The sequence below is a fragment of the Stenella coeruleoalba genome, assembly GCF_951394435.1.
Source record: "Stenella coeruleoalba genome assembly, chromosome: 16".
In the NCBI taxonomy this organism is placed as follows: Eukaryota; Metazoa; Chordata; class Mammalia; order Artiodactyla; family Delphinidae; genus Stenella; species Stenella coeruleoalba.
Window position 1 is genome coordinate 1,896,241 of NC_137162.1, and position 26,432 is coordinate 1,922,672.

A 26,432-nucleotide genomic window follows, 5' to 3' on the forward strand; every position below is an offset into this window, starting at 1 on the left:
CAGGGCCTCATCATAGCACACTTGGCGAGTCTTCAGCAGGGAGGGACCCAGTCGGATCAGCGTTGGTTTTGGAAAGATGTCCTGGCAGTGTGAGCTGGTGGGCAGGACAGGGCCGCTGCTGAGGCAACATCTCAGTTCTCCACCCCACATGTCCCCACTCCCGCCTGCCCCATTGCTCTGGGAATTATCTTAACTCGGCAGGCCTGGAGAAGGCATCTTCATGCTTCTCTCTCTCTTTCTTTTGAGGTGGGAGTTTCTCTTATATTTTACTTAGAAAAAGAGTAAAAAAAAAAAAAAACTTGAAAAAAATCCTTCTACAAGCTGCAAAATCTTACTTCATCCATCTCTCCCTAACACCCAACATTCTTTTTTCCAAAAAGGTGATAAACAATTCAGAACTCATTAGCATATGAGGATAATTCGCACTTTTCTCGTGCTGCGGATCTCGTCTTTCTTCAGTCTGTCACAGATTAGCTGGAAATTTCTGCTGGTTTTGCCTGAATGATACAGACGGACTTAAGGTTGTTTTTATTGGTTAGGAGAACTTGAGACTAGATTGTGTATAAAACCCATTCCAAGGAGAATTTGTCACTGATTGTTACAGGGAGATAAAGGGCCTGAGTTTATGGGGTGCTAACGCCCTGGGGGCACTGATAGGTAAGCGCACCTGTCCACCAGTGGCACAGGTCTACCTGGCATGGAGCCTCTGTGCACAGATGGGAGATCCCCTGATTTCTGGTCCTCATGGAGAACAAGTCTTCCTGCTTTAAAAGAGTCTTCTTAAATACCCATTGGAAAGACAGTACCCATAGGAAAGGGGGCTTCTCCTATCCACGGGGGTGTCTGGTTGTTCCTGGGTTGAGTGGGGTGTGTGAGGAAAACCTTGAGATGAATGTGATTAAAACAAGAGCCAGAAATAGGGGATGAGTCCATCTCCTGGTTCCCCTGTCATATCCATTAACTAATCAGTGAAAATCGCTCTGCACCTCTGTTGTCCTCTGCTGTGTTCCCAGAATTCAGAGCACAGCATGGTAGGGAAAGGGGTTCAAAACGCTGTAATAAATGAATACAGTCAAGCCCATGGCAGGAAGCAGCAAAGGAGTTTGGGCTACTTTGAGGTTCTTTGAATGAACATACTTGTAATTTCCCAGCTCTTGTTCGGAGCGACCAGCTGCCCAAGGCATCCTGTGCTCACGGCACTGGAAAGCCCAGGGAGGGAATAAATACAACCAGTTCACAGAAGCATACTTTAACAGAACCACTTCAAGGACTGGGCTGTGTGGGAACGGGTGAGACTCCCCCAGAGCACCTGCTGAAGCACCCCCAGCTCATGGCTAAATCCTGTTTCCTGGGAGTGTGGGTTCTGCGCACACTGCACTTGCTTTCGCCGAGGGCAGCATGCAAGCCAGGCACTGCCAGCCTCCAAACAATGGAGGAGGGATGAATAACTCCCATGCAAACAGGACCCTTTAAGGGTTCACCTTAGCCTGCCCAAAGCCACCTGCCCCAATTCCTTAGTCTGGCTGTGGCCACCAAGATCAAGACACATTTCACGAGTGTGTGCACATACAAATATATGCGCATGAATTAAGGGCTGAAGCTGAATAGTAACAGTCTTCTAATCTGCAGAGCTTTCTGACTGTAGGTGAGAAAAAACAAAATCTTGCCAGGACTTTTGCATCAAAGAGAGAGATAAACTTGCTAATTGAAAAATGGTTTGCCTGGAGGAAAACACGGAGATGCCAGCTATGTAAATTAGCATATGCCAGGATCTAAAAGAAATCATGCCAGGCCAGGAGGAAATAAGCAAATTAGAAGAATGAGGAAACAACCCTAGAAGCAAACTGAAAGCACTCTGGTGCTTTAGTTTATCTCAGGAGAGAGGTCGACGGATCAGTCCAGAGGTGAGGAGAGCCCGTGTTTGGAGAGTCCCAGGTGTGTCTGTGGTGTACCTGGGTGGGTGCATGCTCTCCTGCCCAGGTCAGGGTGGGCTTTTCATACAAGCTCTTAAAAGCATGCCTCATAATACCTTCCTTCTGCTTTAGGCGGCAGGAAGGCCCTTCACCAAATGCTCCTAAGAAACACCGTGCTTGCGCCGTTGACTGGTGGGGTTTCTCCGGCGTAGCGACCTAAGCAGTTTATTAGCACGTGGAAGTCTCCAACCAGCTCGGCGACGAACAGCCCACAGCTGGGCGGGGTCTCAGAGCCCCAGCATCACAAGGAGGTACCGCGCGGGACCGGGGTCTGCGGCAGGAGGGAGGTCAGCCGGGGCGCGCGCCGCCTGGCGGCGACTGCGTGTGACCCGCGCGGAACCAGCCTCTGCTGTGCGGACCGAGCGAGGGTTCTCGCAGGAGGGGTGGTCCTTGGCCTCAGGCAGCCCAGGTTGCACTGAAGAGGCCGCGTGCGGTGGGTAAAGGAGGAGTACAATTCTGGGCCCGGTAGAATCCAGGACCAGTTCACAGTGGGCAATCCCAGCGAGAACCGTTTGTCCCGTGCAGAGGCCCAGAGGCGACCCGCCTGGAGTGTGTGGCGCCTGAACTAGTAGGGCGTGGGGTAGGGGCCCCCGGGGCAGAGGACCCGCTGGGGTCTTAGGAAAGTGTTTGGCAGATTTTCCAGGGAGAGAAATCTACCTGTCCCCAGTGGCAATCGGTGCCCGCTGGGCGTCGGGGGCTGCAGGCAGCATCCCCTGGGCACCCTCCGCCCTCGACCCAGGTTACGCCAGGCAGAGAGCGGCCCGCGCGCGGTCCCCGTCGGCGGCCCCAGCACCGCCCGGCGGCTGGACGTGCCTGGCTCAGGCGCCGCCACTTTGGCCTCGCTGCTGCTGGTGGACCCCGTCTCCCGGCCTGGCCGGGTGCGCCTTCCCCGGCGTGCGCTCCGTCCGCGACAGCCGGCGGCCTCCAGCGGCCGAACCTGAGCTCCGGGCGCAATCCGCGGGAGCCCCGCGCCTCCGCCTGCTCCCCGCCCCCACCCCCGCCGCCGCCGCGGGGGTCCCGGGGTGAGTGCTGGCCGGAGCCCGGAACCAGGGGACGCTGCGAGCCGGGGCCGGGCCTGGGGGGCGGCGGCGGCGCGGGCGGCAGCGCTAGCAGAGGAGGAGGAGGAGGGGCTCCCGGCGCGGGGCAGGGGCGGAGCGTGCGGCCGCGCAGCGGAACCAAGTGAGTTCGCACCGGAGCCCGCGCCGCCGCCGGCCCGTGCCTCTGGCGCCCGCCGCCCCCGCCGCGCCCGCAGCCGCCGCCCGCGCGGGGATGTAGGATGCTGGTGGGCGCCGGGCTCCAGCGGCGGCGGCGGCAGCTGCAGCAGCCGCAGCAGCCTCGGCGGCGGCAGCCTCTCCTCTGGCCGATGAACGCAGACCCGCCGCCGCCGCCGCCGCCGCCCTGGGTTTGGATGGTCCCCGGCTCGGCCGGGCTGCTCCGGCTGGGAGCCGGGGTCGCGCCCCCGCCAGGGCTGCTTGCCTCGGCCCAGCCCTCTGCCGCCCCGCTGCTCCCGGGGCTGCCCGGCTGGCTGCCGTTGCTGCCGCTGCCCTCTGCGCCAGACCACGCCGCCGCCGCAGCTGTGCACCACTACCCCTTGCTCAACGGGCAGGTAATGTGTCCCCCGGCCCCCGGCCCCTGGCCCCGGGTTCGGGGTCGCCGGCTTCCCCCCTGGCCCCTGGGCGCGGCCCTCGCCCCGCTCCGGCGGCTCCGGCCCTGTGGCTTGCGCTCTTTCCTCCCGCGGTGGTCCTCGGCTCCCCAGCCCATCACGGCGCAGCCTGGCAGCCATGCATCGGCAACAAAGTTCATGCTTCGACGTCTCGTTCTGCCTCTCGGCAGTTTTTGCAGTATGTCTTCCCGGTTTCTCAGACGAGCAGTTTGGAGACCCGCACCCCAAGCCCAGAGTTGGGACCGCCTCGGCCACAACTTTCGCCCGGGCCGGGGTCGTTGTCCAGAGCGCGGTGCTTAAGTATCGCCTCCGGAGCCCGGCGTTGCAGCTGCCAACTGTGGCCGACTTACCGAATAGAAGTTAATACTTTTACAGTCTCTGACAGGCTTGGAAAGCAAGCTGGGAATCAATAGCTGTTTCTGATTCTGATCTAGTTTTTGTTTTGTTTCTGTTTTTTTCATTTGAAAATAGACTCAGGACAATGCTTAAGAAAATTCAAACCAATGGAAGCCTGCAGGGAAATCCTGCCTTTAGTACTGAGAAATGCTACCGGTGATTTCCACTCCCACCCTAGGTCTGCCTGAGTCGACCAAATTACCTAGTGTCATACTGCACTTTAGAAGAGTTTGGCGTTTAAAACCTGGAATTAAAAAGGAAAAGTGACTGTGCCTTTGATTAATGGTGTAACAGAGCAAGGGAAGCTGGTTTTGGCAAGATCCATTGTTTGCTATCTAACTAGGCAGATGCATTTAAATCAGGGAATAACATGTATTTTATTCCAATGACTGTCCTAATTAGCATATTCAAATGAGTGGATGTTAGAATACACCACATAATTAATTTAATTCCAATATTATATCGTGAGCTTTTCTAAAAGATGTTAACTCTCCTAAACTGGTCTTTACATGTAATGATACATCACATATGTGGTACTGGATATGGTATTTTGATGTGTGATGCAGTTCACGTTGGGGTTTTTTTTGAATAAGCGTTGGTAGCTTTTTTGATATTTTGAAGGGGTTGTCATATGCGAGTGCTACCACTAGAGGTATATGGTGTCAAGGAACTACCTTTTATTTTTTTTCCGTATAGAAAATGCTTTTTTTTTTCTTGTGTAAATTTAAAACGAAAAATCTCCCCAAAACTTAGTATTAATCTTTAAAATATTTTGTGCTACCATATTTTCTGTTAAATAACTATTTAAACCAGAAGAACATTTTCACATAACAGGAAATTCAAAAATGCTTTTATGATTTTAGAACAAATGCGTATTGAAGTATTCCGTACCATTGAACAATGATCTTATTCTCCACTGATAAGGATTCAGTTAATTTAATTAGAGAGACTGTCTCCTAAATTGTCTGCCCCCTTTCAACGTTTGCTATTTTATTCTGTGCATTGGGGTCTTCAGTTATGTGATAAGCTCATTTATGTTTTCTTTGCCTTGGAATCTATTTGCATTTGCGAACCTTGGGAAACTTTGAATCCTAACCTCTTATTTTAAAAATATTACTTGTGCCTGTTTTAAAAATGATAAATATAATTAATATAAAATGATATATGGAAAAGAATATCATAAAATATAGCTCTCTGCTTGCTTATAAAAAGAATTCAAGAATTATAAAAGGAATACCCAGCATTTCACCTTTCCCTTGTGGTTTTTCATATTCTCAGGGCAGAAATCCATTTCTTACCATGTTCTCATGGTTTTGTGCTTAGAAATTCTTTCTTAATATTACAGAAAGCAGTGTTGTAAATGCATTGTGATGATTCAGATATGAAAATTTTTACAAATTTTTAGAATTTTGAATGTTTGTGGGGGTTTTTTGGACTGGGAAAAAGGAGATTTTTCTCAGAATCAAATGCATGCATTTTAAAATTCCCTTTTAAAGCAGCTATCCCAGCATCTTTTGGTACAAAGGAGAGTTGATTGATGTAGGCTAATGAGCACACCCTTCTCTTTTCTTGGGTTTCAGTGGCTGTTTGGTGGTCATTCTCCATCGATTGGACTGTCCCCCTCTTCCACTGTGGAATTGGTGCCCATTTTCCCACATGTCTGCCCATCTTCTCTTCCACTTCCCATTGGGAAAAGTTGGATAGACAAAAGGATACCTAATTGTAAGGTAAAAATGCAGCTAGCCTGATTGGATAAATGGGCTGTTAATTTTTAAGTTGTCGGGTACTGCTGTAACAGAAATCACTGTGTATTTTTAGTTTCTAACTGCAATAGATCAACCAGCTCAGTCTGGAGAGAAGTCTTTTCAGAATAAGATTGGTCTGTTCAAAAGCACCAGTAGATGGTGGTGGTGGGGGGGGATTTTGTTTTCGCTTAAAATATTTGGTTTCCATAGGATAATATAAAATTCCTACTTCTGAATCAGAAGTACTACTTTTTGAATTTTTCAGTTTTTAAATCCATAACTATTGTTCAGAATCTAGCCTTCAACCTTATATAACTCAAGTGTACATTTTAAAAGTAAGTTTTCCTTGGTATTATTGCTTTGAGTGTTCATCTTTCGGATGGTTTTTCTTGCCTTTTGAATTCAAATATACTGGCTACACTTTGTTTACCTGAAAACCAATAGAAAGTAGTTCAGTGACTTGTTCTACAACACACTGCTTATCTCACTGGGGTGATTCTATATCTGTTAACTGGCTGCTGGGATGAACTAACCAAGTCAATAGCTGAAGACCAGCCCAGGAGACTTCACGAGAAGGTGACTGGTGTCAGAGCCCTGTGGATCCTCAGGTTTTAAGATAGTGGCCTTATAGAATCTCCATGCATAGAATCTCCAATGTTCAACGTGAGACAAGTATTCTACAGTCTTCAGCGTTTGTTCTGTGCGTGGCCTTAAGTGTTATGCTTGCTCTTTCTTTGGACAGATCTTTTTTAATAATTCCTTTGCTCTGGACTCAACATGGATCTATCCTGAGGAATCAAGATTGTTCCATGGGCCTGAGAAGCCTCAACTGTTGGCAAATCAAGTAGCCGTGTCTCTGTCCAGGCCCGCTCCTGCCTCTAGGCCTCTTCCCACAGTGGTGTTAACACCTCAGCCTATCCCAGGTTGGTGCCCAAATAGCTGTAAACATGTGTGGTTGGTTTTTGTTTGTTTGCTTTTGCTGTAGCTGCAAATTAGCTTTGGGTAGGAAAACTATGTCACTTTGATGAAGCAGTTCTTTCAGTAAAATATAATTTCTTTTTTCACGGGCGTGATTCCTTTTCATAACGACATTGAGTTTGGGGTAGATTATTCGCTGTGTTTTTGGAGGATGGAATCTGCCTGAAGGCGAAGAGATGGCTGAGGGGATTCGTACAGAATCATGTTTTTGGGGCTCTGTTTTTAGAATTGGACCAAATCTTCTGCTGATAGCTCTTAGTAGGAGCCCTAATTGATCAGGCAACTCATTTAAAAAATGTTCCTTATGTGGGGTGAGGTGCATAGCTCCCTGGTCCGCAGGACACGGGCACATGTAAGATTTTATACGTCTTGCCTTCACGAATATGGGGTGATGTTGGCGACGGTCTGTAAATGTGTGCTGTTGGGAAGATGGGTTTTGTTCTCTTTGGAGTCTAGTGACCTAAAAGAACAGTGGTCCTGGAACAGACTCCCATGAAATAACCCCTGGTTGAAAGATGGTGTAATAAACCTATATAGTAACAAGAGAATAAAATCATCTTATGAATTTTTAATTGATTTTTAAAATCACCTTAACATATGATATTAGAGAAGCAGATGTTGCTCATGCGCAAATTATCTTGCAACACCTTCCATTACGGAATATTTTATGACTTCAGAACTATATTATCTTCCTTGTAATTTCCTACCTACCAAGATTGTCCCAATATGTAGCGCTAAAATTTAGTAATAAGGACGTGTATCTGTGGATAGTTCAGTGCTGGTTTAGGAGACGTATTTACTTTCTTCTCTCTCTTTCTACCTTATGTATTATAATTTGCTATGTGTCCTGTTTAGTAATAAGTCAGGAAGAACACTCAACTCTGTGTGTTTTTTCATAGGCCTTAATGATTCTTGACTGAAACTTGCCTTCTGCCCTTGTAATCATCTGTTACTGAGTTGTTAAAATCTGAATAAGCGTCATACATACATACACTTATAAACATTTTACATGAAGATGATCACATATCCTTTTTAATTGAACGATGACAAAGGATGATCAGATAGCATGTAATACATGGTGTTCCAGGGCTTTGGACGTCTTTTTCGGTATATGAAAGGATAATATTTTACTTTCCTAATGCACTGGCAATGCTGTCACCAAAATAATCAGCACATTTAGTTTAAAAAACAGTGAAATTAGTTTAACTGTTCCAACAAGAGCTTCGAGTGACCTTTCCTCCTGTCCGCTCACTCTTGAATAGCATGTAGACATTTGCATTGTACCTCTGTCCTCTTAGAAAACTCATACTGTGAACACGCTAACTACCAATTTTGTCGAAGAAGCTTGTGGCAAATTATCATAGCGTTTATATCATGTGGACATTTTGACTTGCCATTGTGTGACACCTATTTCATACTTAAAGCATATTCATGTTAATTTTACCTTTTGACTTTTTTTTTTTTTTTTTGCGGTACGCGGGCCTCTCACTGTTGTGGCCTCTCCCGTTGCGGAGCACAGGCTCCGGACGCACAGGCTCAGCGGCCATGGCTCACGGGCCCAGCCGCTCCGCGGCATGTGGGATCTTCCCAGACCGGGGCACGAACCCGTGTCCCCTGCATCGGCAGGCGGACTCTCAACCACTGCGCCACCAGGGAAGCCCCACCTTTTGACTTTTTGACTAAGCCTTTTTAAAGGACAAAATAAAACAATATTTCTTACTAACATGGTCGATCATAGAATAACTGTCCACCCCATCTAACATTTATCAAATTTCTGCTTTTATTCTTCCTTGGATTTTTTTTTTTTTTTTTGGACTCATGAACCATAAGAATACAACATGCTTTACTTATCTTTTGGAGAATAATGTATCTGTGCCCAGAGGTATTTTACTAACAGTCGTATAGGCATTTGTTCTGAGATGGCATTTCTGAACTGCTTCATGAAAATTTTGATTTTTTGATACATTTCAGATTCTTAGAAATTACTATTCTAGAAACATGTGTTAAGTGACTGTTAGTCCAAAGAACACATTTAGGGTGTTGTTTACATGTTTGTTGTTTATATGTCACTAACTATTTAACCGAGAACCTGGAAGGGGGAGCAAGTAAAGGTGGAAGGTAGGGTAGCTCCCAGTCAGTTAAAAGTTAAGGTACATTGTTTCAATTTTAATGTAATTAATGAGAAAATATAGCCTCATTAAAACATTTTACATGTAAATTTTCAGATATGTTGTTAAAAGTTATTGTTATAATTGCTATTAAGTCGTATCTTGCTATATATTGATAAATTGAAATATTATATTGGTTTACATTATATAAAGTTATGCATTTATAAATGTAAATATTTATACACACTATATTAATATATAATGTATGAATATATTATATGATTGATATTTTAAGTGGATCCATTTGTAAATTGTTATATTCAGAAGCAAATGGCCTTAGAATCTTAGATATATTTTATTGATCCCTTTCAGTTAATCAATGAAGCACTATTAGAACTCCAGGAGAACCAGGAGAGTGAGTCAGACTCACCTCATTTTATTTTTTAATTTAATTTAATATTTTTTTTAGATTTTTTTAACATCTTTATTGGAGTATAAGTGCTTTACAATGTCATGTTAATTGCTGTTGTATAACAGAGTGACTCAGTTATACATATACATATGCTCCCATATCTCTTCCCTGTTGCGTCTCCTGTCCTCCCACCCTCCCTATCCCACCCCTCTAGGTGGTCGCAAAGCACCAAGCTGATCTCCCTGTGCTATGCAGCTGCTTCCCACTAGCTATCTCTTTTACATTTGGTAGTGTATATATGTCAATGCTTCTCTCTCACTTCGTCCCAGCTTACACTTCCCCCTTCCCTTGTCCTCAAGTCCATTCTCTACGTCTGCATCTCTATTCCTATCCTGCCCCTAGGTTCATCAGAACCATTTTAATTTTTTTTTAGATTCCATATATATGTGTTAGCATATGGTATTTGTTTTTCTCTCTCTGACTTACTTCACTCTGTATGACAGACTCTAGGTCCATCCACCTCACTACAAATAACTCAATTTCATCTCTTTTTATGGCTGAGTAATATTCCATTGTATATATGTGCCACATCTTCTTTATCCCTTCATCTGTCGATGGACACTTAGGTTGCTTCCATGTCCTGGCTATTGTAAATAGAGCTGCAATGAACATTGGGGTGCATGTGTCTTTTTGAATTATGGTTTTCTCAGGGTATATGCCCAGTAGTGGGATTGCTGGGTCGTATGGTAGTTCTATTTTTAGTTTTTTAAGGAACCTCCGTACTGTTCTCTATAGTGGCTGTATCAATTTACATTCCCACCGACAGTGCAGGAGGGTTCCCTTTTCTCCACACTCTCTCCAGCATTTATTGTTTGTAGATTTTTTGATGATGGCCATTCTGACAGACTCGCCTCATTTTAAACAGGCTCATTACATTTTCCTTTCTTGGATAGATAGTACATTTGTGTAATAATCATTCTTGACAATGGCATTACGTAGCATGAGCTCCAATGATGTGACACTAGAAAGTGGTTTTGTTTCAGTAAGCATGTGGTCTGTTGAACTGAGTTAGAAGGTGTGATGGGCAGAGATGTCAGGTGGGTGACCTCTGAGGCTCATGTTAATATCGCTCCCCTCCTGATCTATGGTTGGTTAAGAAGTAACTGCACTGCAGCAACGTCTCATAGAATATTAGCACAACTTGAACGAATTTGGGTAAGTCATCTAAAATTTAATAAATGTTTTGAAGGACTTTATTTTTGATATATACTAGACTCACTTATGTTAACGATAGAGGTAATGATTTGCTGTTATACTCAGACCTGAAGCAAGCCTGTTGGCCACTTAGAAGCGTGAAGGTCAGTCGTGTTCCCACCTGCATTCATCCGAGGAGCTCCTGCAGGCGGTGCAGACATGGGCTCTGCTAGGCGCCCTCGCAGCACATGTTCTCCTGGGGAAGTGCACTCTTAGATCATTACCCAGCACTGCCTTCCTAGGGGCTCTCTGCAGGCGTCCAAGGAGGGTCTCAGGAGGGTCATCAGGGAAGGTCTCCAGGGGATGGTGTACCTGAAACACACCACAAAGATCAGCAGAACCTGACCAGGGCAGGAGAGGGAATGGAGCAGTAGGACATGTAAAGTCACAAACTCACGACAGATGTTTCATCAGGTGATGACAAGCAGTCAAGCAGCCTAAACCAAGGAGGAGAGTGGGGGTGGGGTGCGGCCGTGGGGGTGGGATGGGGCAGTGGGGGTGGGGCGCGGCCGTGGGGGTGGGGTGCGGCAGTGGTGGTGGGGCGCGGCAGTGGTGGCGGGGTGCGGCAGTGGTGGCAGGATGCGGCAGCGGTGGCGGGGTGTGGCAGCGGTGGTGGGATGCGGCAGTGGTGGCCCAGCTCAGGGCCACTTCGTGCAAGATGAATCCCATCATCCCATGGGACCTGTGTAGTAAGTCCTGGGCGCTGTCCAGAGTATCCTGGGATGTTCCATCATTCTTCAGCTTGGGAGCCATGGTTTCTTCAGGAAAGTGTAAATTTGTCCTCAGGAAGCAGAGCAGACAAAGAAAGGGCCGAGTCTTCTCACCGAAAAGTAAATGCAAGCGTCCAAAAATATGCAAGTTACAACTGTACTGGAAAGTAAAGTCTCCAGTGAATAACTTAGTGGCTTTTTAAGGAATCATCCCTAATTACAGTGTGAATGGGTTGAACTGAGAAATAAGCTGGGACTCATTCATTCCCAGTCCTCAGAGGCTGATGCAGGAAAGGCGAGGACACATGAGGACAAGGCACCCCCTCCTCTTCAGGAGTCTCTGCACTTAGGATGAGACCCCATCACTTTGTCTCCAATCTCAACATCTCCCTTCTCCCATGCAGTGCTAAGTCCCTCTTCATCCCAGGGAGAAATGGGCTTGCATTGCTTCTAAGGATATGAGGTTTATCACAAATAGAGGTGGGAGTAGGGCCAGCGTGGAAATCGTGCTTTCCAAAGCATCCCTGTGCTTCACTTCTAAAAATGCGAACTTCAGAGTCCTTCAAGCTATTCAGAAATACAAGTGCTTAGATTCAGAGTATCAGGCAGGAGAATAATTTACTCAGCTTCTATCCGGTAAGGACACATGGCATTATAGTTTGCTGGAAACTGGGGATTTGTCTAAAAGTTGTGTATATCACATTGCCTTTGGGCTGAAGATCAAAGAGCGTGATTCTACCAATATCTTGTTGGAAAAAAAATCCTGGCTGTGCCATTCAAAGATGACTAGAGAGACAGGGAGGGAAAGTGGAAGATGAGGTGGGACAACAGAAACTGTTCTGCTTCATGAAAGATTTGTTTACTCAAAAGATGCAGAAGAAAGAAGAATCTGGGAAACAGCTTTTGTACAGGAGCTTGTAAGCATTTTGCATAAATCACCTTTCAGTTTACCTTAATATGAACAGAAGAGCTTTATAGAAAAGCAATAAAAGAAAAATCGAAAGCGAGCTGGCGGAGGCATGAAATCACGTGGCAAGACGGTTTGAACTGGATGATGGCAGACAACATAGATGGATTCTCAAGCATGTGTAGCTGTGGCAGTGAACAAAGGGATGGTAATCATGAGAAGGTGACAGTGAGATAGAGAGCAAACAACACATCGATGCTGATGTGATCTCCTCGAAAAACAAATACAATGTGACAGACATATTAAATGTGGCCATGACATATACCTTGCTCACTGTATCCTGGTGGAGTGTACGAATGGGAGAGCCACTCCTTCCAGGAACACTGAAGTGGGCACAGCTTCAGATCAATGTACAGCACTAGATGTGATCACCTGACGCGGAAAACTTTAGAGAATTAGGAGGAAAAACGTTTGTGATCAAAGTAATATATGCCCAACAAGAAAGGCCTCCATACGCATAAGCAAGGAAAAGACCTCAAACAACCGATGGATAGACTTGCTTCACGTCTAATGTACTCACCTCAAGTTCTGCTTTGTCTCAAGTTAATGTTGCTGTCACTCTACATTTCTGTTTTATCTTGCTTATCAGTGTTTACATTGTCTTTTGTTTTAAGCTTAGGTCAGTCATTTAAAGGCACAGTCTCTTCTTTTGCCTTTAAAAATGGAGTTTGGTGTACCTATATTTGAATTCCTATTTTTATGTTTCTTCTGTCATATTATTATATCCTGGTTTTTTTTTGTTTGTTTTTGTTTTTGTTTTTTTTGTGGTACATGGGCCTCTCACTGTTGTGGCCTCTCCCACTGTGGAGGACAGGCTCCGGACGCGCAGGCTTAGCAGCCATGGCTCACGGGCCTAGCCGCTCTGCGGCCTGTGGGATCTTCCTGGACCAGGGCACGAACCTGTGTCCTCTGCATCGGCAGGCAGACTCTCAACCACTGCGCCACCAGGAAAGCCCTATATCCTGTTTTTTATAGTGTTTTGCTATTTCTTTATTTTAGTCTGTTTTTATTCTTTTGCTGTGCCATGTATGTTTTGTTTGATTTTGTTTATTTTTGTTTTATATGGTGATTTGGAATATGTTCATACTGATCCTATTTTCTCAAGCAATTACCAGTAAGATTTTTAAAGAAACAGATTTAAGCTTTATGTTTCCCTTAATTTTCAAATTATGACAATACTCTCACTATGAAAAATTTGGGAAAAACTTATATCATAAATTTTTTTTTCTCTTCAGTTTCCTCCACTAATTGAGAAATTAATCAAAGCAAGAGCTAAGAATGGGGAAGTCAGGTTTCAAACTATCTATAATCGTCAACAATTTTTGTCAATAACATAGAATATATGTAAATGTTCATTAATTTGGTTACAGGAATGACTGAAAATTTCTAAGCAACTTTTTTCCCCCAAACTGAAGCTGAAAAGAATAATTATAATCTGAATACGTAACCTCAAATTATGTTGGTAAAATTGGGAAGAGGAGAATTGAGAAATCTGAGGATACAAATTATTTCAAAATCCCTTATATAGTTAAAAGAAGCTGAAACACTAGGAAACTCTCATGCTGGAAGCCCAGAAAACAAGGGTATTTAAGACTGACACGAGACAAGACATCCTGCCCCACAGCCAGCCTTATAAACATGAGTAAAAGCAACAGCCACCTACCACTGGTGCAGGGACCGGGTATGGAGAGTGACCCTCTTCTGTGATGCAGGAATTTGGGGATGACTGAAAGTTAGGGGGACACAAATATTAAGACTATCAGACACCCTAGAACTTACTCTAAGAAAAAGGCATCGTTAAAGGATTTTGAAGCCTCTGGGGCATGGTAGGAAACTGTGGCAACAAAATACAAATCCAGGTCAACACCTGAATACATTGACACATCTCATTCAGCTTGACAGAAGAAGGGGTGTGCCCATTTCCAGGAGTAAATGCTAAGTACCTCATTCTCTATCGTTCTAATCATGATGTCTGGCATTGAATAAAAAAGTTGCAAGACACACAAACAAAGCAAAAAATGATAAACCATTGTCAAGAGATAAAGTAAGCAACAAAACCAGATCCTAAGATGACATATTTTGGAACTCTCAGACAGGGACTTTGAAATAACGATGATTAATATATTAATGAGTCTAATGGAAAAGGCGGGCCACATGCATGAAAAGATAGAGAATTTTATCAGAGATATGGAAAAGATAAGAAAGCCAAACTGAAATACTAGAAAAAATAAAACATGGTATCAGAAATGAAGAATTACTTTGGTGGACTCATGAGTAGATGTGATACAGCCAAGGAAAGTATGAATGCACTTAAAGATAGGTCAACAGAAACTACTAAAATTGTAACACAAAGAGAAAACAGTGAAAAAATGGAGCATACTTTCCCAGAGGTATGAGATAATATCAAATGGTTTAACATACATATAATTGAAGTTTCAGGAGGAGAGAAAATGAGGGGGGAAAAAAACATTTGAAGTCACAGTGACCAAAGGTAATAAACAATTAATAAAAGTTATCAAAACATGGATCTAAGAGACTTAGAAAACCCCAAGACTGAAAATGAGGCAAAACATATTCAAACTTCTGTTTCCAAGGTTAAGAGAAAATCTTGAAGACAAACAAGGAAAAAAAGACACGTTACACAGATAGTAACAAAAATTTAAAATTGCAGGAGTTGTATTATAAGAATCTATACAAACCCCAAAGCAACAAAGTGACATCTTTAAAAGACTGAACTAAAAATCTCTCAGTCAAGAACTTTATACAAAGCAAAAACAATTATCAAAAACTAAGGTGAAATGAAGATTTTTCCAAAACTAAAACTGAAAAGAATTAATTGTTGGTAGACCTGCAGTTCAAGAAATTATGAAGAAGCTTATCAAGCAGAACTAATATGATAGCAGAGAGAAACTTGCATCTGTACAAAGAAATAAAGAGTACATTAAGGTAAAATATATATTTTACCTTGTTTTTAATTGCTCCGAAAGAAAATTAACTGTATAAGGATAAGTAATGGTGAGTGATGTAGTATGTGCATATAGCATGTGTGAAATCAAAACGATGTCAACAATCACAAAAGATGGGAGTAAGGAATTGGAAGGATATAACTGCAAAGCTCCCATCATACATTAAGTGGTATGATGTTATTTGAAGGTGAACTCTAATTAATTAAAATACATATTATAAAGCATATAGCAACCACTTAAGAATTAAAAAGAGTTATAACTAATAAAACAACAGAATAACAATAAACAATAAAATTGGAATCATAACAAATACTCAACCCAAATTCAGTCAGAAAAAGAGAACAAAAGATCAAAGCACAGAAGAAGTAAATAATTAAAAAAATAATAACTACAATATGGTATATTTAAATAAAAAGGTATAAAGTCACATACAGACCAAAAGTGAGAGGATGGAAAAAGGCTCTCCACACAAATGAAAATCACAAGAAAGCTGGAGCAGCAATACTTTTTCAGACAAAATTGACTGTAAAATAAAAACTGTAGCAGGAGACAAAGAAGGACACTACATGATGATCAAAGGATCAATCCAAGAAGAAGATATAACAATTTTAAATATACATGCACCCAACATAGGAACACCTAAATATATAAGGTAAATGTTAACAGACATAAAAGGAGAAATCAACAGTAACACAATAATGGGGGGGACTTTAACACCCCACTTTCATCAATGGACAGATCATCCAGACAGAAAGTCAATAAGGAAACACAGGCCTTAAAATGACACATTAGACCAGATATACTTAGTTTATATTTATAAAGCATTCCATCTGAAAGCAGCAGAATAAACCTTTTCAAGTTCACATGGAACATTCTCCAGGATAGATCACATGCTGGGTCACAAATCAAGGCTTGGTAAATTTAAGAAAACTGAAATCATATCAAGCGTCTTTTCTGACCACAATGCTATGAGGCTAGAAATCAACTACAAGAGAAAAAAACTGCCAAAAAATGCAAACACGTGGAGACTAAACAATATGCTACTGAAAAAAACAGAGAGGAAATCAAAAAACACCTAGAAACAAATGAAAATGAAAACATGGTGAACCAAAACCTATGGGATGCAGCAAAAGCAATTCTAGAAGGGAAGCTTATAACAATACAAGCTTATGTCAGGAAATAAGAAAAATATCAAATAAACAACCTAACCTTATGCCTAAAGCAACTAGAGAAAGAAGAACAAACAAAACCCGAAACTAATAAAAGAAAATAAATCGTAAAGATTTATGATAAACCTTAAATAAATAAATCATAAATCAGAGCAGAAATAAATGAAAGAGACTTAAAAAGCAATAGAAAATATCAGTGAAACTAAAAGCTTGTTCTTTGAAAAGATAAACAAAATTGATAAACCTTTAGCCAGACTCATCAAGAAAAAAAGGGAGAGGGCCCAAATCAATAAACTCAGAAATGAAAAAGGAGAAGTTACAACTGACACTGCAGAAATACAAAGGATCATAAGAGACTACTATGAGCAACTATACACCAATACAATGGACAACCTGGGAGAAATGGACAAATTCTTAGAAAGGTAGAATCTCCCAAGAGTGAATGAGGAAGGAATAGAAAATGTGAACAGATCAATTACCAGTACCAAAATCGAATCAGTAATTTAAAAACTCCCAAAAAACAGAAGTCCAGGACCAGTTAACTTCACAGGTGAATTCTACTAAACATTTAGAGAAAAGTTAACACCTGTCCTTCTGAAACTATTCAAAAAAAATTGCAAAGGAAGGAATATTTCTGAACTCATTCTATGAGGCCACCATCATCCTGACACCAAAACCAGACAAAGATATCACAAAAAAAGAATATTAGAGGCCAATATCACTGATGAACATAGGTGCAAAAATCCTCAACAAAATACTAGCCCACTAACTCAAACAATACATTAACATTACTCACTGTAGACGTATTATTGCCACAGGCATTAGTTTCTGCAAAAATCCCTTGGTCAATAATGTGTTAAAGGATCATACACCATGATCAAGTGGGATTTATCCCAGGGATGCAAGGATTTTTCAATATCTGCAAATCAATCAATGTGATACACCACATTAACAAATTAAAGAATAAAAACCATACGATTGTCTCAGTAGATGCAGAAAAAGCTTTTGATAAAATTCAACATCCATTTATGATAAAAATTCTTCAGAAAGTCGGCATAGAGGGAACATACCTCAACATAATAAAGGCTATATATTACAAACCCACAGGTAACATTATACTCAATTGTGAAAAGCTGAAGTCATTTCCTATAAGATCAGGAACAAGACAAGGATGCCCACTCTTGCCATTTTTATTCAGCATAGTTTTGGAAGTCCTAGCCACAGCAATCAGAGAAGAAAAAGAAATAAAAGGAATTCAAATTGGAAAAAGAAGAAGTAACACTGTCATTGTTTGCAGACATGTAGAAAATCCTAAAGATGCTACCAGAAAACTACTAGAGCTCATCAACAAATTTGGTAAAGTTGTTGGACACAAAATTCATATACAGAAATCTGTTGTATTTCTATATACTAACAATAAAATATCAGAAAGAGAAATTAAGGAAACAATCCCATTCACCTTTGCATCAAAAAGAATAAAATACTTAGAAATAAACGTACCTAAGGAGGAAAAAGACCTGTACTCCAAAAACTGTAAGATGCTGATGAAAGAAATTGAAGATGACACAAACAGATGGAAAGCTATACCATGTTCTTGGATTAGAAGAGTCAGTATTGTTAAAATGACCATACTTCCCAAGGAAATCTACAGATTCAGTACAATCCCTATCAAATTACCAGTGGCATTTTTCACAGAACTAGAACAAAAAAATTTTAAATTTGTATGGAAACACAAAGACCCTGAATAGCCAAAACAATCTTGAGAAAGAAGAATGGAGCTAGAGGAATCACACTCCCTTACTTTAAATTATACTATTGATAAAAAGCTACAGTAATCAAAGCAGTATGGTACTGGCACAAAAACAAACACATAGATCAATGGAACAGGGTAGAGAGCCCAGAAATAAACCCACACATTTATGGTCAATTAATCTATGACAAAGGATGCAAGAATATACAATGGAGAAAAGACAGTTTCTTCAATAAGTGGTGCTGGGAAAACCAGGCAGCTACATGTAAAAGAATGAAATTAGAACATTCTCTAACACCATTTTCAAAAATAAATTCAAAATGGATTAAAGACGTAAATGTAAGACTGGATACTATAAAACTCCTAGAGGAAAACATAGGCAGAACACTCTTTAACATAATTTGCAGAAATATATTTTTGGATCCATCTCCTAGAGTAATGGAAATAAAAACAAAATTAAACAAATGGGACCTAATTAAGCTTAAAAGCTTTTGCATAGCAAAGGAAACCATAAACAAAACAAAAGACAACTTACAGACTAGGAGAAAATATTTGCTAACGATGCTACCAACAGATTAATTTTCAAAATATAAAAACAGCTCATACAGCTTAATATCAAAAAACAAACAACCCAATAAAAAAATGGGCAAAAGATCTAAATAGACATTTCTCCAAAGAAGACGTACAGATGGCCAACAGGCATATGAAAAGATGCTCAATATCACTAATGATTAGAGAAATGTATATCAAAACTACAATGAGGTATGAGCTCACACCAGTCAGAATGGCCATCATTAAAATGTCTACAAATAATAAATTCTGGAGAGGGTGTGGAGCAAAAGGAACCCTCCTACGCTGGTGGTGGAGATGTAAATTGGTACAGCCACTATGGAGAACAGTGTGGAGGGTCCTTAAAAAACTGCAAATAGAGTTGCTCTATGACCTTGCAATCCCACACTTGGGCATATGTCTGGAAAAAACTCTAATTCAAAAAGATACATGCACCCCAATGTTCATAGCAGCACTATTTACAATAGCCAGGACATGGAAGCAACCTGAAAGTCTATGGACAGAAGAATGGATAAAGAAGATGTGGTACATATATACAATGGAATGTTAGTCATAAAAAAGAAAGAAATAATGACATTTACAGCAATGTGGATGGGCCTAGAGATGATCATATTAAGTAAGTCAGATGGAGAAAGACAAATAATATATGATTTCACTAATATTTGGAATCTAAAAAAAGATACAAATGTACTTATTTAGAAAACAGAAATAGACACACAGACTTAGAAAACAAACGTATGGTTACCAAAGGGGATAGTGGGGATGGGGGAGAGGTAAATTAGGAGTTTGGTATTAACATATACACACTACTGTATATAAAATAAACAACAAGGATCTACTGTATAGCCCAGAGAACTATACTCAATATCTTGTAATAACCTGTAATGGAAAAGAACCTGAAAGAGAATATATACATATCTGTATAACTGAATCACTTTGCTGTACGCTTGAAACTACTACAACATTGTAAATTAACTATACTTCAATAAAAATAGAACTAAGCCAAAGTAAAGAAATAAAGAAATACAAAGGTATAAACTTTATAATTAAAAGGAAAGATTTTCATCTTTATATATATTATGTCCACAAGAAACTCATTTTTAATATAAAAACCTAGAGCAGATGAAAGTAAAAACGTGGAAAAGATACAGCATGCAAATCAGAAGAAAACTGGAGTACTGTATTAATATTAGGTAAATTAGAATTCAGAACCAGAAGTATTGCAGGAATAGGAAGGGACACTCCATAACTAAAATTCATAACTAAATACATACCAAGAAGGCATAACAGTTGTAAATGTGTGTGCGTCTAGCAAAAGAACTTCAACATACGCGAACAAAAGCTAATCAGACTTAAAAAAGAAACGGACAAGTCCATAACTATGTTCGGAAATTTCAACACTCATCTCCCAGAAATTAATAGAGCAAGAAGGAAGAATACCAATAAGGATTTACAGAATTTACACAATACTATCCAGTAACTTCATTAAATTGACATTTATAGAATACCTAACAATAATACATTTTTTTTGTATATATGGAACATTCAGCAATACAGACCTTATTCTAAGCCACAAAAGTCAACAAATTTTAAATGAAAATATACACAATTTGTTCTCTGGCCACGGTATAACTAAATTAGAAATCAATAACAGAAAAATACCCAGAAAAATTGCCAAATATCTGGAAATTTAAAAAAATACTCCCGAATGACCCATGGGCCAAAAAGGAAGTGGCAAAGAGAATTGCAAAATATTTTGAATTGAATAAAAATGAAAATCAATATTAAAAATATTATCACAGAGCATAGCTCCAACAGTGTTCAGATGGAAACTTATAGCACTAAAATGCCTACATTAAAAAATAAATTTTCAAAAATTATTAGCAAACCAAATTCAACAGCACATTAAAGGGATCATACACCATGATCAAGGGGGATTTATCCCTATGATGCAAGGTTGGTTCAGCATATCCAAATCCATAAATGTGATATAGCATATTAATAGAATGAAAGATAAAAATCACATGATCATGTCAATAGATGCGGAAAAAGAATTTGACAATAATACAACATTCTTTTGTGATAACAACCCCCAGACTTCAGCAAACTGGATATTCAGGGGCCATACTTCAATATTACACTGACAAAGGACATCTATGAAAGAACCATATCTAACGTTGTATGTAAGAGTGAACACCTGATGTTTTCTCTCTAAGATAGAGAACCAGGCAAGGGCTTGTGCTTCCACCACTTCTTTGCAAAATTATACTTGAAGACCTAACCAATGCAACAAGGCAAAAAGAAAAGGAAAAAACAGCATGAAAAGCATGCAGATTGGAAAGGAAGAAATAAAGCTGTCTCTACGTGCAGACAAAATTGTTGCCATATCGACCGTCTCAGAGAGTCTACCAGGAGCTGCTAGTACCAATAAGTGAATTTAGCAAGGCTGCAGGATGCAAGGTCAGTGTGAAAATTCAGTAGTATCCCTGTATGACCAGTAATAAACAACTAGACATTAAAATAAATAGCAGTCTCACTAAAGCACTAAACCCAGAAAATATTTGTGGATTAATCTAACAAAATATGAATCCTGAAAACTACAAAACATGGAGTGGAGAAATCAAAGACTAATATATGGAGTGATATTTTGTATTAATGGGCTGGAAGACTCAATACTGTTAAGATGTCAGTGCTCTCCAAATTAATCTATCAATTCTGTGTAATCCCAAACAAAATCCCAGTTTCACAGAAATTAACAAGCTAATTCTATCACTGATATGGGAAGCCAAAGGAAGTAGAATGGCCACGACAGTGTTGAAAATGAACAGCACATGTGGAGGTCTCCTATGGAACAGATGTGAGTGCGCATGATAAAGCTGCAAGGATGAAGGCTTCGTGGAACTGGCAAAGTCGGGGGACAGAGATCAGTAGGACACAATCATAGACCCTTCAGAAACAGACACACGCATACATGGTCAACTGATTTTTTTACAAAGCATTCAGTAGAGAAAAACTTGCCTTTACAATAAATGGTTTTGGAACAGTTGAACATTCATCTTTAAAATAAACAAACCTTGATAAATACCTTGTATCGTATATAAAAATTACCTCAAAATAGCTTATAAATCTGATTTTAAAACCAAAGTCCTAGAACTTCTCAAAGGAAACATAAAAGAAAATTTTCTGACCTTGATTTAGGCAAAATGTTTTTAGATATGACATCAAAAGATGAACCATAGAATAAAATGCATTGATAATTGGATTTCATCAAAATTATATACTGTTGCTCTTTGAAATGACTTTTAATAAAATGAAAAGAAAAGCCACATACTGGGAGAAAATATTTGCAAAGCATAGATCTAATAGAGAATTGATATCCATAATATACAAGGAACTCTCATAAAACAATAATAAGAAAACAAGTAACCCAGCAAAATATGTGATCAGACACATCACCAACAGAGATATATAATGTCAAATGGGCACATGAAAATATGCTCAATGTTATCTATCATTAGGGAAACACAAATAAAATCCGGAATGAAGAGTCCCTACACACGTACTGGAAGGGCTATCTATTCTATACCCAGAAATCTCACTCCTAGGTATTTACCCAAGAGTAATAAAGAGATGTTTCCACACGAAAGCCTGTACACAGATGTTTATAATGGCTTTATGAGTAACAAAACCTGGGAACAGTCCAAATAGCCATTAACTATTGCATAGATTGACACACTCAGGCACATCCAAACTATGGACCACAACAGAAACCACCACGAATGGACTTCTAACACACGCGGTGACATGATTGAATCCTAATAGATCGTGCTGAGCGGAAGAACCCAGAGTCAAACGTTTGTATCATAGATGATTCCTTTTTTTTTTTTTTTTTTTTTTTGCGATACGCGGGACTCTCACTGTTGCGGCCTCTCCCGTTGCGGAGCACAGGCTCCGGACGCGCAGGCTCAGCGGCCATGGCTCACGGGCCCAGCCACTCCGCGGCATGTGGGATCCTCCCGGACCGGGGCACGAACCCGTGTCCCCTGCATCGCAGGCGGACTCCCAACCACTGCGCCACCAGGGAAGCCCGATGATTCCCTTTTCATGACGTTATAGGAAAAGGAAAACTATAAGACCAAACACAGATCAGTGGTTTCCAGGGATTGGTGGGAGGAGGGTACTGACCACAGAGGGGCAGAGGGCAGGTTTTGGGGTTGTGGACAGTTATCTGATTGTGGTGGTGGTTACATGACTGCCTTTGCAGAAATTCAGAGAACTGTACACTAAGAGAATGAATTCCACTGTAGATAAATTACACCTGAATGCACCCAACTTTTAGAAAAAGAGAGACTTAAAGAGACATACCCAGTAAAGTGTGTGGCGTTTATTGACCCTTGTTTGAACAAGGCATACAGAAAATTGTGAGACAACAGGAGAAACTGGAGCAGTTGACTAAGTGTTTAACAGTTTAAAGAAATGATTGTTTAAAATTTACGTATTTTATTTATTTATCTTTATTTTTGGCTGCCTTGGGTCTTCGTTGCTGCACTCGGGCTTTCTCTAGTTGCAGCGAGTGGGGGCTACTCTTTGTTGCGGTGCGTGGGCTTCTCATTGCAGTGGCTTCTCTTGTTGAGGATCATGGGCTCTAGGGCACACGGACTTCAGTAGTTGTGGCTCGCGGGCTCTAGAGCGCAGGCTCAGTAGTTGTGGCACACGGGCTTCGTTGCTCCGCGGCATGTGGGATCTTCCCAGACCAGGGCTTGAACCCATGTCCCCTGCATTGGCAGGTGGATTCTTAACCACTGCGCCACCAGGGAAGCCCAAGAAATTATTAATTTTGTTAATTTGTAAGTGTTGTTAGAGTTCTACGCTCATGCTTTTAAAAAGAACCTGTATATTTTAGAGATGCTGGCAGAAACATGTACAGCTGAAGTACAATCTGTTATGTTTTATCAGTAATCCAGGTGTGGGTGCTAGGAGTGCAGGTGTGAAGATGAAACAAGCCCAGTCATGAGCTGATAATCGTGGAGGGTGGGTGATGGGACGTGGGATTCATTATATAATTCTCTATTATATTACTGTTGAAAACTTTCCTAATAAAAATTAAAGAAAAAAGAGTAAAAAGTAATAGCATGAAGGACACTTCAAGAAATCGCAAAGAGTGATTTCATAGATTTCATATACCTGCCACAGTGCAACAAAACTGCAACCTTAAAATAAGCCAAAAAGAGATGCCCAGCAGTCTTGAAGTTAAAAGGCTGCCCCCAAAATAAATGAACGAGACAGAAATCAATATTACAAAATAAACCTTCTATAAGGTAACCAAACATGATGTGCCCATATTAGAAGTCATAATATGTAGCCAACAGTACTACAGGGCAAATGTGGAGCCAGAAGTGATATGTGAACTATGAGAGCACAGGCACAGAATAAATCAGCTTAAATCAAGGCATTAGAAAAGTTTCCTTAGCGAAAACCAAGGAAAATCTGAGGAAGCAAATGATAAAAAGTAAAGGCAAACATTTATAGTTTCAAAAACGGAAATGAATTAAATTGATGAAAATCTCCCCTCCCGTGATCAGGAAAAAAGAAACGCATTCAATGGAGACATCTCTGCTTGATATCGGCAGCTTCTTAACAATTAGAATAACTGATTTCTGGCAGCTTTGCAACTTGAATCACGATGGAGCAGCCCATCTACACGCCCACAGGTCTCCTCCCTCTTCTACCTGGGCAGGTGCGTGGGGACCTTATCCTCACATTTTCTCTTAGCCTGAGTCCCCTCTACACCCTGACACTCCGTGGATTGTATGGGTAAAATCTCTCAAACTCCAAGGAGAATCTTCTCCTGATACAGTTTTTTTCAGAACATAGAAAACGGTGAGGCATTAACATAGATTATGAGGTTGGTTACCCATTTTACCCATGTTTTTCAAAAATAAAAGGAGCAGCAAACATATTTTTGGGCAGATCTCAGCTGTAAAGTTAGCTGTACAAATCCTAAAAGTATTATTGAAAGTTTAACGGCATAGTGACATTAACATCTGCCAAGTTTAAGTGGAGTGCATTTCATGATTGTAGAAATTGTGTCACAATAAGAAAAGCATTGACAACAACATCGTGGCCATGTGTTCATTTCATTAGACTACAGGAAGATGTACCGTGTGAGAAAAGTAAACAGCCATTAAAAAATCAGGAAAGTAAAAACTGAACTGTAATTCCTTAACATGATACATAATATTTCTCTAAAGACTGCCACGTCACGTGGCAGGCATCACTGCCGTTCGCATGAGAATCAGTCACTATTTTTTCTTTACTTCGGCTGTTTTCTGGAAGTTCCAGCCAGTGCAGTAAGAAATGAAAGAGAAACACCACTTGGGGTTTATATACTTCTTTGTATTTTGAAAACTCACAAAATTCAACTTAAAAACTCTCAGAATTAAACAGCCGGTTCATCAAAATGGATTGATAAAATATAAACATACAAAAGACAACACAGTCCCTACATATTAATAGTTATTTAAATGTAGCAGCAGGGATGAGCCTCTGTTCACACAGCATGGGCGATGCATAAAGTTCCTGGGCACACTGTCAACGCAGGTATACAGATCAGAGCCTTCACTATGAATGAAACCTAAAAAAGAAAACAAAGAATTTGCTGACTTTGATATTTTTCAACTGGAGAGACTCACTGCGAGCTTGGATAGGAAAATGGAACATTGTGATCATATCAATTCTTCTCAAATTAATTTATGGATATAATATAATGCTAATTATATTACTTTTTAGAACATGAGAAGATCATTTAAAATTGTTGATCATGGAAATACGCATGAGGTGAACAAATATATACTTTAAAAAATCTATGAAGGACTTAACTTATTATTCTATTTTATTTATTTATTTATTTTTGGCTGCGTTGGGTCTTCGTTGCTGCACGTGGGCTTTCTCTAGTTGCGGCGAGCAGGGACCGCTCTTCGTTGTGGTGTTCAGGCTTCTCATTGTGGTGGCTTCTCTTTGTTGCAGAGCACGTGCTCGAGATGCACGGGCTTCAGTAGTTGTGGCATGAGGGCTCAGTAGTGTTAGTTGCTCTGAGGCATGTGGGATCTTCCTGGACCAAGGCTTGAACCCATGTCCCCTGCATTGGCAGGTGGATTCTTAACCACTGCACCACCAGGGAAGTCCCCAACTTATTATTCTAAAGTTACCTCATTTTTTAAAAATGTGATACTGATATACTAATCCACATATAGATTAATGCAATGAGTTTTAAGAGAATTGTTATATAGGACAATATTCTAATACCATAATAAAAGACAGACATAAACAGATGACTCACAGAATGATTATAATGGTCATTACGCAATATATGGTTTACTCACAAGTAATTCAGGTAATGCAAATTTAAACCACCGAATATAATACTCCCCTATTAAATTAGCACAGACTTTCAAAAAGCCTTGGTGCTCCTTGGTGTTTGCAATGGGGCAGTAGAATGTACGCCCATTCGTACGTGGTATTAAATGTAGTGTGTACTGGGTCATGGAAGTTGGCTTTCAGATCCTCTGAGAAAATTAATATAATTTCACTCAGTGGTTCTCCTTCTATGGCAAGTTAAAGGAAGAACAAATATGTATGCACAGTGATTCAGCACCTCGTAATTTATACCAAAAGGAAAAATAAAATCTCAAATGTCCACGACTAAATAACTGGTTAAGTGAGTTACAACATAGCAGTAAAAATGAACAGTCTTCAACCATTAGTAGCATCA

At 40.8% G+C, this 26,432-nt stretch overlaps 1 protein-coding gene across 1 annotated transcript in view; it reads left to right on the forward strand.

Moving 5' to 3' along the window:
* Positions 1-3,144: 3,144 nt before the first annotated feature.
* The window catches only part of TCERG1L (transcription elongation regulator 1 like), a 192,676-nt gene continuing 169,388 nt past the window's right edge, over positions 3,145-26,432 (forward strand). Inside the window, exons 1-3 of the mRNA XM_079899219.1 lie at positions 3,145-3,579; positions 5,613-5,759; positions 6,520-6,700. Of these exons, the coding sequence (XP_079755345.1) occupies positions 3,250-3,579; positions 5,613-5,759; positions 6,520-6,700 (658 nt within the window). The 5' untranslated portion in view covers positions 3,145-3,249. The remainder of the gene's footprint in view (positions 3,580-5,612; positions 5,760-6,519; positions 6,701-26,432) is intronic.